At 30.1% G+C, this 16,137-nt stretch overlaps 1 protein-coding gene and 1 pseudogene across 1 annotated transcript; one reads left to right on the top strand and one right to left on the bottom strand.

Moving 5' to 3' along the window:
• The first annotated feature begins 1,358 nt into the window (after nt 1–1,358).
• On the top strand, nt 1,359–3,907 carry LOC108337000 (beta-fructofuranosidase, insoluble isoenzyme CWINV6-like; annotated as a pseudogene).
• A 1,676-nt stretch (nt 3,908–5,583) lies between these two features.
• On the bottom strand, nt 5,584–8,317 carry LOC108336999 (beta-fructofuranosidase, insoluble isoenzyme CWINV3). The gene is made up of 7 exons (XM_017573437.2): nt 8,106–8,317; nt 7,952–7,960; nt 6,831–7,693; nt 6,576–6,734; nt 6,244–6,482; nt 6,020–6,110; nt 5,584–5,933 (listed from the first exon to the last, which is right to left on the bottom strand). The coding sequence occupies exons 1-7, from the start codon at nt 8,209–8,211 to the stop codon at nt 5,730–5,732; spliced, it is 1,671 nt and encodes a 556-aa protein (XP_017428926.1). The 5' UTR covers nt 8,212–8,317; the 3' UTR covers nt 5,584–5,729.
• Nucleotides 8,318–16,137: the final 7,820 nt, after the last annotated feature.

The raw sequence follows: 16,137 nt of genomic DNA, 5'->3' as shown, positions 1-16,137 counted from the left end.
ACACTTAAGGCATATATTTTTAACAAGTATAGATGATACTAGTTAAGCTTATATATGACCCAAATTTTATATGATAATAAATATTTCTCAATTTTTGCATACCAAGCCCAACTTTAGTGAAAACTTAATAATTCAAAATCTCCCAAGTTATCAGAATTACCTAACCAATTTCAAACCTTCTACCAAATATTTAAGCTCATCTTGAACCTATTACCAAAACTAACATGTCTATATATCACAACTCAAACCAAAAGTTCACATCCAACATTCCAATACTAGGTTAAACAACTAAACCTAGTATTTTAAAATAAAAAGTATAAACATTCATTTCAATTTAACAAAATATTCTACCATTAATATGACCCATAATCAGAAAGAGATTTTTATATTTCAGATTGCTTAGAAGAAATAGCTCTCCTTAACTAATATTTAATTGAAGTTCATCAAAACAAAAATAAATTACCTAAAAGCTCTAATATTTTTTAAGTGTCTTCCCAATATATATATATATATATATATATATATATATATATATATATATATATATATATATATATATATATATATATATATATATATGTATGCAGGTGGGAGGAAAAATTAAAATAAAAAGTTAACCATGTATGTGGGACATAGTTAACATATAATCTTATCCACTAATTAGGTGATTATTGGTCAATCTTTATCCTTCATACAAAAATAGGGATTTTAAAATTAAATCTTAAATAAATTTCAAAACTCACAAATTAATTTTTTTTTCAATTTATTGGTCATAACCTAATTAAAAAAAGTTACTATTTTTCTTTTCGATGAATCTACACCCTAAAAAATTTAAAAGACTAGATTTCGAATTCCCAAAAAATCAAACTCTAAATTTCTTTAAATATTATTTTTTACCTTGAAGACTTTGAGTCTTTGAATAATATCCTCGCTACGCAACCTTTAGAAAAATTAGATAAACTTTTTATTACATGACAAGCCTCTTTTGGTTTTTCCTCTATTCTTCCTCTTAAAGACTTCCATAACACATATAATAATAATTAAACAGTAAGTGGATTCTGGGCTACTTTCACCTTCTGAAATTTGAGTTTGTCTTTTGCGTGTTAACCAGAATTATTTAAGAACAACAAAAATCAAAGGTTGTATCTACCAAGTAATTTACTAAAACATAAAAAAGAATGTAACTTGTGGAAGTCATCGATATATATATTTTCTAGCTGCAAGTTGTTGTATATTAAATCCTAATAAGTTATGGAATTATGTGGTGATTCATGTTTCTTAACTGGTGTTGCTTCCACAAGGAGAAAGATCCATAGTGTGCATAATTGCAAATATTATCCATTGATCAAACTAAGTCATTATACATTTGGTTCTTGTTGTTCTTCCAATAACTTTGGTGCTATAATCATGGAGACCAACGCATCTTCTGACAACATCATCTCAAACAAGTACATGGTACCTGAAAAACAACCTTACCGAACCTGGTACCACTTTCAGCCCCCACAAAATTGGATGAATGGTACTATCCTTAGCACTCTTTTAACTTGTTCATCAACTTCTAGTACACATGCTTGTGTTCTAAATCACTCAATGCTTTTCTCTGTCATCTGCATATTTTGCTGATGAAAATTGAAAGTGGTTGCCTTCATCATGCAGATCCAAATGGTATGTCTGTGAACTTCTCTCCAATGTCAAATGGAAATTTATCTCTTGCCCGTGTTAACCCATTAGAAATTACTGAGGTTCCATCTAATTTTTACTTATGATATGCAGTCAAAATTTTAAATTTACAAGAAAGAGTTAATAAATTTTCTTCTTTAAGACTGGTGTTAATGCACTATTATTTCATCTACTTGTCAACTCTTGATTCAACAGAACACATGAAATGATGATCTTATGACAAGTGTTGATTTGATTGTCACAGGACCAATGTACTACAAAGGAGTTTACCATTTTTTCTATCAATTCAACCCTTATGCACCAACTTTTGGTAGGCATATGGTATGGGGTCATTCTGTGTCCTATGATCTCATCAATTGGATTCATCTAAATCATGCTCTTGAACCAAGTGAGTCCTATGATATCAATGGCTGCTATTCTGGCTCAATCACAATCCTCCCTGGGGAAAAACCTATCATTATGTATACAGGGAGTGATTCTAACAAACATCAAGTTCAGAACTTGGCTGTGCCAAAGAATCTATCAGACCCCTTCTTAAGGGAATGGGAGAAACACCCTCAAAACCCTATCTTGATTCCACCCAGTGGAGTTGAAGTGGATGGTTTCAGAGACCCTACAACTGCTTTGCAAGGAAGTGATGGCAAGTGGAGAGTGATCATTGGTGCCAAAAATGGTGATGAAGGGAAGGCTCTTCTCTATTATAGTGAGGATTTTGTTCATTGGAAACTTTTTCCTAATCCTATGTATGCATCAGAAAACACTGGAATGTTTGAGTGTCCAGATTTTTTTCCAGTGTACATCAGTGGCACAAAGAATGGGGTGGATACATCTGTCCACAACAGCAGTGTTAAGCATGTCTTGAAAACCAGCTATCAGAACAAACAACTAGAATACTATTTTCTAGGTGACTATTTCCTTGATCAGGAAAAGTTTGTTGCTGATGCTGATTTGGGAGGACCAAATCTGAACTTAATATTGGACCATGGAATGTTTTATGCTTCCAAGTCATTTTTTGACTATGCCAAAAACAGAAGGATATTGTGGGGATGGTCAAAGGAGTGTGACACCACACAAGATGATTATGAGAAAGGATGGGCTGGTCTACAGGTATTTATTTTAGCTTCACGTTGAACCTGGTTATAAAATATTTTAAGACAATGTTCTTATCAAGTGATCTCAATATTTTAGAGTATTCCAAGGCAAGTTTGGCTTCATACAAATGGGAAGATGTTGATGCAGTGGCCAATTGAAGAGGTAGAAAAGCTACGTGAGAATCAAATTAGCATAAAGGGAGAGAAACTTGTTGGTGGATCAAGTCTTGAAGTCTCAGGTATCACTGCGTCACAGGTAAGTAAACTTTTGCTGCATTCTCTCACGTTCTTTTTTATTTTGAAACCATGTTCAGCATCAATGATGATTTTTAGAACTTCATAATTCAAGGCCGATGTAGAAGTGTTGTTTGAGCTTCCAGAACTAGAGAATGCAGAGTTTCTAGATGAAAGTGAAGTTGATCCTCACTTACTGTGAAGTGAAGAATATGCATCAAAAAGTGGCATAATAGGGCCATTTGGTTTGTTTGCTTTAGCATCTGAGGATCAAACAGAACACACTGCAATCTTCTTCAGAATATATAAAACCTCCAATAGATATGTATGTTTCATGTGCAGTGATCAAAGCAGGTAATTTCTGACATAATTATCTGAGTTTTAATCTGGGAATTATGATGCTTATATTATACTTTTCATTAAGAATAAATCTCAGTGTGATTTATGTGCAGGTCTTCATTGCGGGAGAAGCTTTATAAACCCTCATATGGAACTATATTTGACATAGACCCTAATCAAAAAACAATTTCACTCAGAAGTTTGGTATGTTTATTGTTAGTGATAAATATTACCCTTTTCATTTCATCATGTGTTTGCCAATTTGAAATATATAGATTCATATTATGCAGATTGATCGCTCCATTGTTGAGAGTTTCGGGGAGAAAGGGAAAATTTGTATTACGAGTAGAGTTTATCCCTCGTTGGCTATTGACAAAGATGCTCATCTTTTTGCTTTCAACAATGGAAGACAGAGTGTGGTGATTTCAGAACTGAATGCTTGGAGCATGAAGCATGCAGAATTTGGCCAAGAAGAAAGCATAAAATAGAAACAGTAACTAGCAAGGATTTGGACAACATCTTATTTTATCTCTTTATTTCATATTGTATGTTTTCCCTATTGAAACCAGAATCAATTTTCTGAATAAATTTTTAATATTTAAAATTGGTACAATCGCTATTTTCATGATATGATGTGCATTTATCATATGTATATCATCCGAAGGTAACTTTGAACCAAATATGTTTAAATGTTTTATTAATAAATTTTTATACAAAATATAAAATTTATAAGACAAAATATTTGGAAGATGAAAAATAAATTTAAAAATACTTAAGAAGTACTATAAGAAAATTATTTATTACCAAAAGATATAATTTATCAGTAAGAAAAAAAAATTTGTAATTCGAATTTATGGACGAATTATCAATTGCAAAAAAATTATTCATAAAGTATTCGATAATAAATTTCATCAACAGATCACAAAATTTGTTGTAATGATCGATGACTATAAATTTGTTATAAATATTCTTCGTGTAAAAATCACAATTGAGTTCTTCTTCCTCTTCTCTTTTTCTTTCTACTTCTTTCTCCTCCTCTCATCCTCTCCTCCTCACAACACCTCCATCATTGGAGCATCCAGTCGCCTCTGACTTAAATTACTTCTCCTCTTTCCTTTCTCTTCCAACTTTGATTGCTACTACAATGCATCTTTGTGTCACTCTCGTAGCCCTCTGTTACTATCGTAGCTCTATGTCATTGTTGCGCTTCCTTTCATTTGACTTTTCCTTTTTCTCTTCTTCCTCCTCCTTCTTCTCGTTTTACTTCTTTTCTTCTTCTTTCTCTCGGTATATAAAAAATATCATCAAACTTAGTGAGAAATTTGTCGTCTAAGTTATCGACAAAAAAATTCCATTGATAATACAAGTTACAAGTCATTGACAAAATTGACCATGAGACGAATTATCCATAAAACCTGGTGATACCAAGAAATTTTACCAATGACATTTTACTACCAGATTTATTACTATAAAATTATTCCTCAATAATTTAAATTTTAAAATTCTTTTATTGAATAATTTAATAACAAAATTTCTTATACTAAAAGATAAAAAATATTTATAATTTTTTATCACTTACTCTTTGTTTTAACAAGTTGAAAATAACAAATAGTGCTAGTAATCAAGTTTAAGATACAAAATATACTAGATAAGTTAGAAGAAGAAAAAAGATTATTAAAGTCAAAATGAGTTTAATAATGTTCTTAGACTATGTCACCTTACCTTGTACTTTTTAAGCCTTTCTTTTGATAAAAGAAAAAAAAACATAGAGAAAAGAAAATAAAAACAATGAATGATTTAGTAAAAAAAATAATAAATAGAAAGATCTTAAATATAGATGACATTAACACAAAAGTTTCCTTGCAAACATTTATGTTATTATGCTACAATTCAATTATTCTTTTTCTTTATAAATAAATGTGTCAAATCAATTTTGACAAGTCATAGACAAATTCGAGACACTTTGTCCAGTTAATTTTTTTTCCTGTTTTTTAATAGTTTTTTGTTTTTAATAATAATAAATAAAGTATTAGTAATAAGATGAATAACAGTACCGATAAACCTAAATAATAATATCAATAAATAATGATAATATTTATTTATAAAATTAATTACATTTTTAAGGTAAAATTTTCAATCCATTTGGAACAAATTCTATTTTGATTATTTTATCTATCTACTTTCTTTTCTTCTATTTCATTTATCTCGACTCAACAAAACAGTATTGATGCCATGTTCATCACTTTAATGAACATTTCCTTATTTGATAATAAAAAATAAAATAAAAACATATCTAAGATAGCAACAACAATCACAAACAGAGAAAATCACTTATAATATAAAGTATCTAGATAAATGATGCATGATTATCCAAATCGTTCTTAGCTACGGCTGATATATGCTTTCGTCTTGGTCAAATTCTGCATGCTTCATGCTCCAAGCATTCAGTTCTGAAATCACCACACTCTGTCTTCCATTGTTGAAAGCAAAAAGATGAGCATCTTTGTCAATAGCCAACGAGGGATAAACTCTACTCGTAATACAAATTCTCCCTTTCTCCCCAAAACTCTCAACAATGGAGCGATCAATCTGCATAATATGAATTTATATATTTCAAATTGGAAAACACTTGATGAAATGAAAAGGGTAATATTTATGAGTAGCAATAAACATACCAAACTTCTGAGTGAGATTGTTTTTTGATTAGGGTCTATGTCAAATATAGTTCCATATGAGGATTTATCAAGATTCTCCCGCAATGAAGATCTGTGAAGTGTACACAACTCTCAAAATCTCAAGTCTCAACCATAAATCACACTGAGATTTATTCTTGATGAAAAGTATAATATAAGCACCATAATTCCCAGATTAAAACTCAGATGATTATGTCAGAAATTACCTGCTTTGATCACTGCACATGAAACATACATATCTATTGGAGGTTTTATATATTCTGAAGAAGATTGCAGTGTGTTCTGTTTGATCCTCAGATGCTAAAGCAAACAAACCAAATGGCCCTATTATGCCACTTCTTGATACATATTCTTCACTACACAGTAAGTGAGGATCAACTTCATTTTCATCTAGAAACTCTGCATTCTCTAGCTCTGGAAGCTCAAACAACACTTCTACATCGGCCTTGAATTATAAAGTTCTAAAAATCATCAATGATGTTGAACATGGTTTCAAAATAAAAAGGAACGAGACAGAATGCAGCAAAAGTTTACTTACCTGTGACGCAGTGATACCTGAGACTTCAAGAATTGATCCAGCAACAAGTTTCTCTCCCTTTATGCTAATTTGTTTGTCACGTAGCTTTTCTACCTCTTCAATTGGCCATTGCATTAACCGGTTTCCACTTTCATCAAGCCAAACTTCCCTTGGAATACACTACATAGTACATGGAAAAAAACACTCATTTCTTAACATAATCCTAAAGAAATTTTAACCAAAAGAAAAAGTCTAACACAGAGCTAAAATAAATACCTGAAGACCAGCCCATCCTTTCTCAATGCCATCATCTCTAGTGTCACACTCGTCCACCCACGCCCATAGTATCCTTCTGCTCTTAGCATGGTCAAAAAATGACTTTGAGGCATAAAATTTACCATAGTCAAACCTTAAGTCCAAACTAGTTCCTGTGAATTTAACATCTGGAATGAAGTTTCCATCACCATTGGCATATTTACCAAGAAAATAATAGTCCTGATTTCTGCGGTAATAGCTTATCTTCAACACATGTCTAACACTTTGATCTTGGACAGATGTATCCACCCCATTTGTGCTATTGATGGACACAGGAAAAAAATCTGGACACTCACAAACTCCAGTATTATCTGATGCAAAAAAAGGATTCAATTCCACTGTCCAATTAGCAAAATCCTCACTTTGGTAGAGAACCACCTTCCCTTCATCACCATTTTGAGCACCAATGACTACCCTCCATTTTCCATCCTTTTCCTGCCAAGCAGTTGAAGGGTCTCTGAAACTATCAACTTCAACCCCAATTGGTGGTGTCATGACAGGGTTTTGAGGGTGTTTCACCCATTCCCTTAAGAAGGGGTCAGATAGATTCTTTGGCATAGCCATGTTTTGAACTTGGTGCTTTTTATCATCAATTCCTGTGTACAGAATCACAGGATGTTCATTTCCTGGGATTATAGTGGCTGACCCTGACCAACAACTGTTAAGATCAAACGGCTCACTTGGCTCAATAGCATGGTTCAGATGAATCCAGTTGATGAGATCATAGGACACAGAGTGAGCCCACACCATTTTCTCACCGAAGGTTGCTGCATGAGGATTATGTTGGTAGAAAAAGTGGTAAACTCCTTTGTAGTACATTGGTGCTGCCACAAGTATCAATTTGCTCATATCAACACATGTATATATACATAACAGATTGATTGAACAAGTGTTCGAAGTAAAATTAGCTTACACAACAAACTTTTGGAGAAGTTCAATGAGAAGAACTTCTATAAAACTTTAAATGCATAAATTGATTTAGTTTTTCTAAGAAGATCAACATTTGTTCAAGTATGAGCATGAATTGTCTGCTATAATAGGCAAAATAAGTAACCAAAAGTGTGAGAAATTCATGAGCGTACCATTTGGATCTGCACAATGAAGTCAACCATTTCCAGTTTTTTGTCAGAAAACATGTTATAAGACCAAGAGAAAAGAATTAGATATGATTACTGAAATAGACACAAACATGTGTCAAAATCAAATAGACAAAAAGAGTGTTTAGGGTAATAATACCATTCATCCAATATGTTGGAGGTTGAAAGTGGTACCAAGTTCTGTAAGGTTGTTTCTGAGGTACCTTGTTCATGGTAGAATTGAGATTGTGTGAATTGATCTCCATGATGATAGAGGAAGGTCAACCAATACTAGATGGTGAGTACCTTATACAATGGATCTTTCACTATTTGAAGAAAAAAGCATCACTGATATAAAATGACTGGTGCTGATAATAATTTGGATACATTGCAACAGAGAAATTATTTTTATTGATGACTTGACTTCTGTAGTCAATGCAAATTGGTTATATATAATTTGTTTTTAGTATGTTTCTAATTTGTGTTAGTTCAGAAGTCTTTTACAGACTTAATAGGGTAGGATAAGAGAGTAAAATACGAGAATAATCCTATGATAAAATAAAAATATGACAATTTATAATTTTATTCCATATATACAACATAGTGTACTAAATAATGATAAAATATAATAGAAATCAAGTTTAAATGAACATTTTTCATTAAAATTGCATATAATTACATAAATTTTGATATCAATTGTAGAAATTACAAAAAATAAAATTTAACTAAATTACATAAAATTGTATTTTATTAATGTAACTAGTTTTTATATTACTAAAAAATTTATATAAGATTTTAAAACTGAAATAAATATTTTTAAAATAGTTAAATATAATTTAATTTTAATCTTTAAAAAAATAATTTAATTTAATTAGTTATTATAATTTAATAATTAATATAATTTTATACTATATCCTTCTTTGTTTCTGATTTCTATATAATAGGCTCAACAAACTTGGATTTGCTGAGGTACACTATCTAATGCACAATTGCACTTTTGGTTTCAAAACCCATATTTATTCAATGTTAACTCTCAAAACAGTTCAAATTCTTTTATACAATTGTCAATTCATTTTATTTGCTAAATAGTATATAAGTGGGGTGCAAACCTTCAAAACCCATATTTATTCAATGTTAACTCTCAAAACAGTTCAAATTCTTTTATACAATTGTCAATTCATTTTATTTGCTAAATAGTATATAAGTGGGGTGCAAACCTCATTTTGCGAGGTTGAGTTTGGCTTAAAAATCACTTTTTAATAATTATGTCTATATCTCGGTGTGAAAAGGGTGTGTTAGAAGTTCCAAATCGACTAGAAAAACCTTATCATACAAACCGGTTTTGTGGGATCGAGTTAGACTTAAAAATCATTTCCTAATAAAACAACAGAATATTTGCTACCCAAATTTTATATTGTCATCTTAGAAAATTAAAACAAATGTTGTAGGAAATAAAAAAAATAATTATAAACTGAAGAATGAAATATAAAAGTAAAAAGAAAAATAGTGAAATAAAATCTTCTTCCATATGTCTTGTCTTATGAAAAAACATTAATATAAGTAAAAATCCGAGAAAGAAGATAAAAACAAAAATTAATTGCATCCAATTAATTTGATCATTTTTCAAAATGTAATTTCTTTAGTTTTACAAAATATAATTTTTCTTTTTTACTACTTGTTTATATCATGATTATAGATTTTATTTTTAGTAACTAAAGAATTGTTTTGTGAAATTTATTTTACTGAACGAAGTCACATTTTGATGAGTTATTATATGATTATTAATAGTAGAAACATCTTGAAGTGTTCAATTAAGAAAATTCAACTTTCAATAAATTTTCAAGTAGTACAACAGTTTTTTAGTGAATTAAACTTCCTTTTAGTGATTTTCTGTGTGCCGAAATCATTATCCATCATAGCTATTTCCCTAATGGTGTGTTTATTTCAATGTATGTACTGTTTACAAGGAAAAGAAAGAAATGGAATGAAAGTGTGAATTTCAATGAATAAAATAATGTTAAAACATTAGAAATTATAATACATCCACCCTTTAAACTTTTTCTGCATTCTTGAGAAGAAATTACTTAATTTTTTAATTAATTTTATTATATATATTTTTAACACTAATTGCTCCTTGAGAACAATGTCATTTTGATGAATGCACATAAATACTTAAAAAAAATTCTATCATTAAAAAAAAACCATGTAGTTTATAGGGATTGACTTGGATGATGCTCAAAAGGAGCATTTCTAATCTTAATTTTTAAATTCGCAAATTCATAATTAGGTTTCAAGGGTTTGATCAAGAATTTTGAGTTCTAAAACATTTAAAAACAGTACAATGGAAAGCAATGGCTAATTTCCTTAATTCATTATGCATAATTGGTTTATAGGTTTAAGTACAAAACATTTTTCCTACATGAATTTCTAAACATTATTCTATGTCCAAATAGCTCATTATAATTGATCCACTGTATTTTATTATAAATTAACTTTAAGAGAAACTACTGTGTATCCCTAAATTCAATTCATCATACAATTTAAATATTTTAAACAAACAAATTCAATTATCTAAAGAATTGAAATCTAAATATTTAAAACCATATAAAATCAAATCTCAATGAACCTAGAAATTATAAAGTCGTAATAAAAGAAATGAGAGAGTAGAAAAGAATTATTTGAATGAAAGAAGTAAATGAATTGAATCAAAGCGTTGAAGGTTTTATTTTTGGAAGATGTGAAAGAAATGTAGAAGAAAATAATTCAAAAGGGAAACTTCTATCTTCCTAAATGAAGAAAACAAATAGCACACCCTTATTTGATAAGTTCACACCTAATAATCTATGTTAAATTCAACTTCAAGGCCAAGTAACACCAAAAAAATTGTTAATACTCCTTAACTTATTTGTTACGATACAAAGGATAATGAAATTATTATTATTGTTATTATTATATTTATAAAATTAAATATAAATGATTTTTATAAGTTTTATTATATATAGTTTGTATTTATTTTGTAGATAATTTTTAATTAAAAATGGTTAAACTTAAAAAAAACACTTAAAAATAAAATTGCAAATCAAATATATATATATATAGATATATCGTGTGAAACACACGTATTAAATTAATCATGTCATTAAAAAATTAACATAACTTAAATATAATTATCACTTATAAATTATTTTATAGATGTATTTACAGTATAAAAGCACAAGTTCTTATAATTTTATATTAGTTATAAAACCATTTTTAATTAATAGAGAATATTTTGCATTACATGAAATTATATTTACAGTAAGTTTGTTAATTTTTAAATATTTATTTTTAAATATATAGCGTAATTTAAGTTTTATATTTTTTTTTCCTTCCATTTAACTCTATCTATAATGATAAAATTGATATCAAGTTAAATTTATATTTAAATTAAATGTTTTTATCAAAATTTTGGATTAAATTAAATAAGAAAAATGACAAACCCAACCTATACTTAATTTATCCTCAACTAATGAAACAAACTTATGGAAAATCACCTTATTCTCAAACATATAAGTCAAGAACTATAAATCGTGCTCAAACTTAAGATATAAGGCTCGAATACTCAAAGACTGATTGTGGTGGCTCGAGGAATTATTTCTCTGCATTTTTTTTATTATCATATTTTCATTTCAATAATTCTAGGAATAATGACTAAACTAATATTTACATTTGTTTAATAAAGGGAAATACAAGTAGTTCAATTCAATAATAAATGAATATAAATTATATAAGGCAAGTTGTTCCATAACCAGTTTTGAAATCAAATATAAAACAAATAGTGTTGGGTTGTCTTGATCTTTCACTTCATGCAAATCAATCAAACAGATGGCCACTTGCAATCATTCGGTTTTGTCTTAGGAATTAGCCAAAAGAAAAATATTTCTCAGAAGACTTGGATTTTAAATTCCTTTTAATATTTTCCATTAGAACTCATATTATGGGTCTTTGTCTAAGTCATCTTTCACGTGATAGATAATGAACGCAAAAAATATTTGTTTAGGAAAAGCTTCACCATATAACCTCACAAATTATAATATATAGATCATGACATTTTCCCAATCACATGCAAGCCAACTGTGCACTGCCATTGTTGGAACAATTTTCCAATAACTTAGGAAAATAAGATGAACAACAATGTAGACTTGATATAATCTTCTAGCGTGAATACACACTTTTCTAAAAGCAATATTTCGTCCCTTATAAGAGTGAAGGGGACCACGAAATCCGCTTTTAAGATACAAAGAAGAAATACAACGATGATACTCACTCTTAGTATTAACGTTAAACAAGAATATGATACTCAGGAATTGATTTGTGTGTTAAGAGAATGAGCGAATTCAATTTCAGTAGAGCACAAATCCCTTTATATAGATGTTGATCAGGCATCTGTCAAATCCAAGAGATACCAGATTCTGATTAGTTACATTTCTTGATTGTAACTTTTCATGAATAACAACTTTTCTGACTAGTTACATTTCTTAATTGTAACTTTTCATGAATGGTTGTAACTCTTCATGAATATTGTAACTTTTCATAAATCTGAAAACTGTCTCTAATACTCTTAAATTCCAACAATCCTTCACCATTTGAGAGTATTGTATAATTACTTAACACAAACATCAATTTAATAATTGTAATCTTACACATAAATGAAAGTGTACATAGACTTGAACTTTCACTTAGCAGAATACACATTCCAGGAATTCGAATTTTATTGGTGTCGAAACGATTGAACCAACATAATACATAATGAAATCTTGAAGATACTCTACATATAAGATAAATTACATATTCTTGTTATACTTGACACAATAGGGCCATGCGTCCATATCTATTCATAAGTGCAACAAAGTCATGCCTCCTTGACTTCTTGAAGCGGCCAAACTTCGCACTTACATAGGTTGATTTCTTAGGTAAACATGTTTCTGTGACAAAACATAAATTCAAGAAACCAATTAAGAATTACTCAACCTCCTAAGCATCACAGATCTAAAGCACTCTTGAAATAATTATTTGTGCTTTCAATAATCAAATAAGAGATTTAATCTTATTGAACTTAAGACTCAATGTCATATTAAGCGTTAAGTTAAGATTCCCTTACTTGTGATTAATTGTGGGCTCTATTCCTATTCCAATTGTCATTCTGGAAATGGAATCTTTAGCCAATGCCTTAGTAAATCCATCAGCCAAATTAAACTTCGTTCGTACGAAATCCACTGTAATAATTCCATCTTTGATGAGTCCTTGGACATAACTATGTCTCACAGCAATATGTCTTGATTTGCCATTGTATATTTGACTATAAGCCTTTGTCAATGTTGCAACATTGTCACAATGTATTGCTATTGGTGATATTGGTTTTTGGTTTTGGTAATAATGATATCTCGAACATGAGATTCCTCAACCATTCGGCTTCCTTTCCTGCCGAGGCTAGAGCTATAAACTCTGAAGCCATAGTGGAATCTGTAATTCAAGTTTGTTTCTTGGACGACCAAGAAATTGCACCTCCCCTAAGGAGGAAAATCCAACCACTAGTTGAAGAGTGATCTTCTGCATTTGTAATCCAACTTACATCAGAATATCCTTCCATAACTGAAGGATAACCACTATATGTTAATCCATAATTAATAATTTTCTTTAAATACTTAAGTACTCGACGTACTGCTTGCCAATGTGATAGACTAGGGTTACTAGTATATATACTCAATTTGCTTACTGCAAAAGCAATATCTGGCCTTGTACTTGTCATTGCAAATACATTAAACATCCTATTACCCTTGCATATTCCAGTTGTGAAACTGCTTTACCACCATTAGGTAATATCTTTAAACTAGGATCCATAGGGATTGAAGCAAGAAAGCATTCATAATTGTTGAATTTCTTGAGAATTTTCTCAATGTAATGAGATTGAGACAAAATTAATTTCTCATTTTCTCTCTTAATCTTTATACCCAATATAACTTTTGCTTCTCCCATATCCTTCATAGAGAAATAAGATGATAGAAATGTTTTGGTCAAATTAACTTGATCTAAATTTGTTCCAAAAATTAGCATATCATCAACATATAAGCATATTATGACACCATTACCGTTGTCATCAAATTTACTATAATTAACATGCCCAAGACGAAAATGCCATAAAGAAGAATCATGATTCACAACATAAACAGAGTCTTTCACATTATTTATTACACTTAGTTTGAACATATTATTACAAAGATATCCTAGTCCAACAAATACACCACCCTTGGATAATATGAATTTATCAGATTCAAATACCAATTTAAATCTCAACCGATTCAAGATTAATCCAGACACTAAATTTCTTCTTAATTCTGGAGCATATAAAACATCTCTTAAAACAAGTGATTTTCCAGAACTAAGTAATAATTCTACTTGTCCAACACCGAGGACTTTAGCCATAGAATCATTTCCCATGTAAAGAACTTCTCCATTGTCATCTTTAAAAGTTTTGAATAAACAATGTTCTTTACAAACATGTCTTGAAGCCCCTGAATCGATCCACCATGAATCATCAGTCTGCACACAGAAGATTTCAGAAACCATCTCCACAAAATTCAAAACAAAATTATGTGCAATTTGTGTACAATTACCTTTTTTCAGTTGGCCTTGGCTAGACTCGCCTTGACCTTGTTTACCGCCATTCTTGGCCATCTTCCTTTTCCAGATTGTGCAATCCCTCTTTAAATGACCAGGCTTGCCACATTCCCAACAATTTGCTTGTTGACTTTCTTTACCAAAATTTGGCTTTTTGTTCATCTTTCCTTTATGAAAATTATGAGGCCTTTTCTTGTTATTTGGTATTGTTTTTGTTTATTCATCTTCCATCATATTAACAGTAGAAGAATTAGGATGATTGGAATCCTTTTGACCATCTTGCAGACGGATCCCTTCTTCTATCCGAAGATGAGCAGCCAATTGTTCAACATTCATATCATCTTTATTATGTTTTAGAGAATTTCTAACATCTTTCCAATTTGGTGGTAGTTTGTCAATTATAGAAGAAACAATGAATGTCTCATCCATTGCAATATTATGTTGCTTGAAACTTCCTAGGATTCTTTGTTGATACATGTCAAATAAAGGATCAGACATACCGTTCAGAATGTGACCACGACAAACATAATCATCATTCTCCCATTTGTTCCTTTTTCGTTGTTCCTCCAATGTCTCGTTTTCGCTTTCTTTGGGTTGGGGAGAACTTAGAAAATATGCCACGTTTAGAGCCGAGAGAAGGAAATGCATCTTCTTTTGCCATCGTCAGAAACCAACGCCTTCAAACTTGTCTAATTTGTGAAAGTTTGCACACATCTCACGAATTGTTGTCATCTTAGAGAAAATATTGCTTTTAGACTGTTGGAACAATTTTCCAATAACTTAGGGAAACAAGATGAACAACAATGTAGACTTGATATATTCTTCTAGGCGTGAATACACACTTTCCTAAAAGCAATATTTCGTCCCTTATAAGAGTGAAGGGGACCACGAAATCCGCTTTTGAGATACAAAGAAGAAATACAACGATGATACTCACTCTTAGTATTAATGTTAAACAAGAATATGATACTCAGGAATTGATTTGTGTGTTAAGAGAATGAGCGAATTCAATTTCAGTAGAGCATAAGATCCCTTTATATAGATGTTGATCAAACATCTTTCAAATCCAAGAGATATCAGATTCTAATTAGTTACATTTCTTGATTGTAACTTTTCATGAATGGTTGTAACTCTTCATGAATAACAACTTTTCTGACTAGTTACATTTCTTGATTATAACTTTTCATGAATGGTTGTAACTCTTCATGAATATTGTAACTCTTCATGAATCTGAAAACTGTCTCTAATACTCTTAAATTCCAACAGCCATGCTATCTGATTTTTGTATTATTGGTCGCTACTCTCATTTCTAATTACCAGCTTCAAAATATTTAAACCAATAATTTCACAGTTATTTAAAAAGTATGGTTAAATATATTTTTAATTTTTGAATTTTTACATAAAATTAGAATTTAGTTTTATATGAAACTTTGAGATATTATAGTTTTTAAACTTAAAAAATAATAGATATAATCCTTTTAACCCAATTACATTAATATTCTCTAAACTTGTTAAATGTGTTTCATACTAATATT

The sequence above is a fragment of the Vigna angularis genome, chromosome 7, assembly GCF_016808095.1.
Source record: "Vigna angularis cultivar LongXiaoDou No.4 chromosome 7, ASM1680809v1, whole genome shotgun sequence".
NCBI classification, from domain to species: Eukaryota; Viridiplantae; Streptophyta; class Magnoliopsida; order Fabales; family Fabaceae; genus Vigna; species Vigna angularis.
The sequence above is the reverse complement of the archived record's forward strand: the minus strand, read 5'-3'. Positions and strand labels throughout refer to the sequence as shown.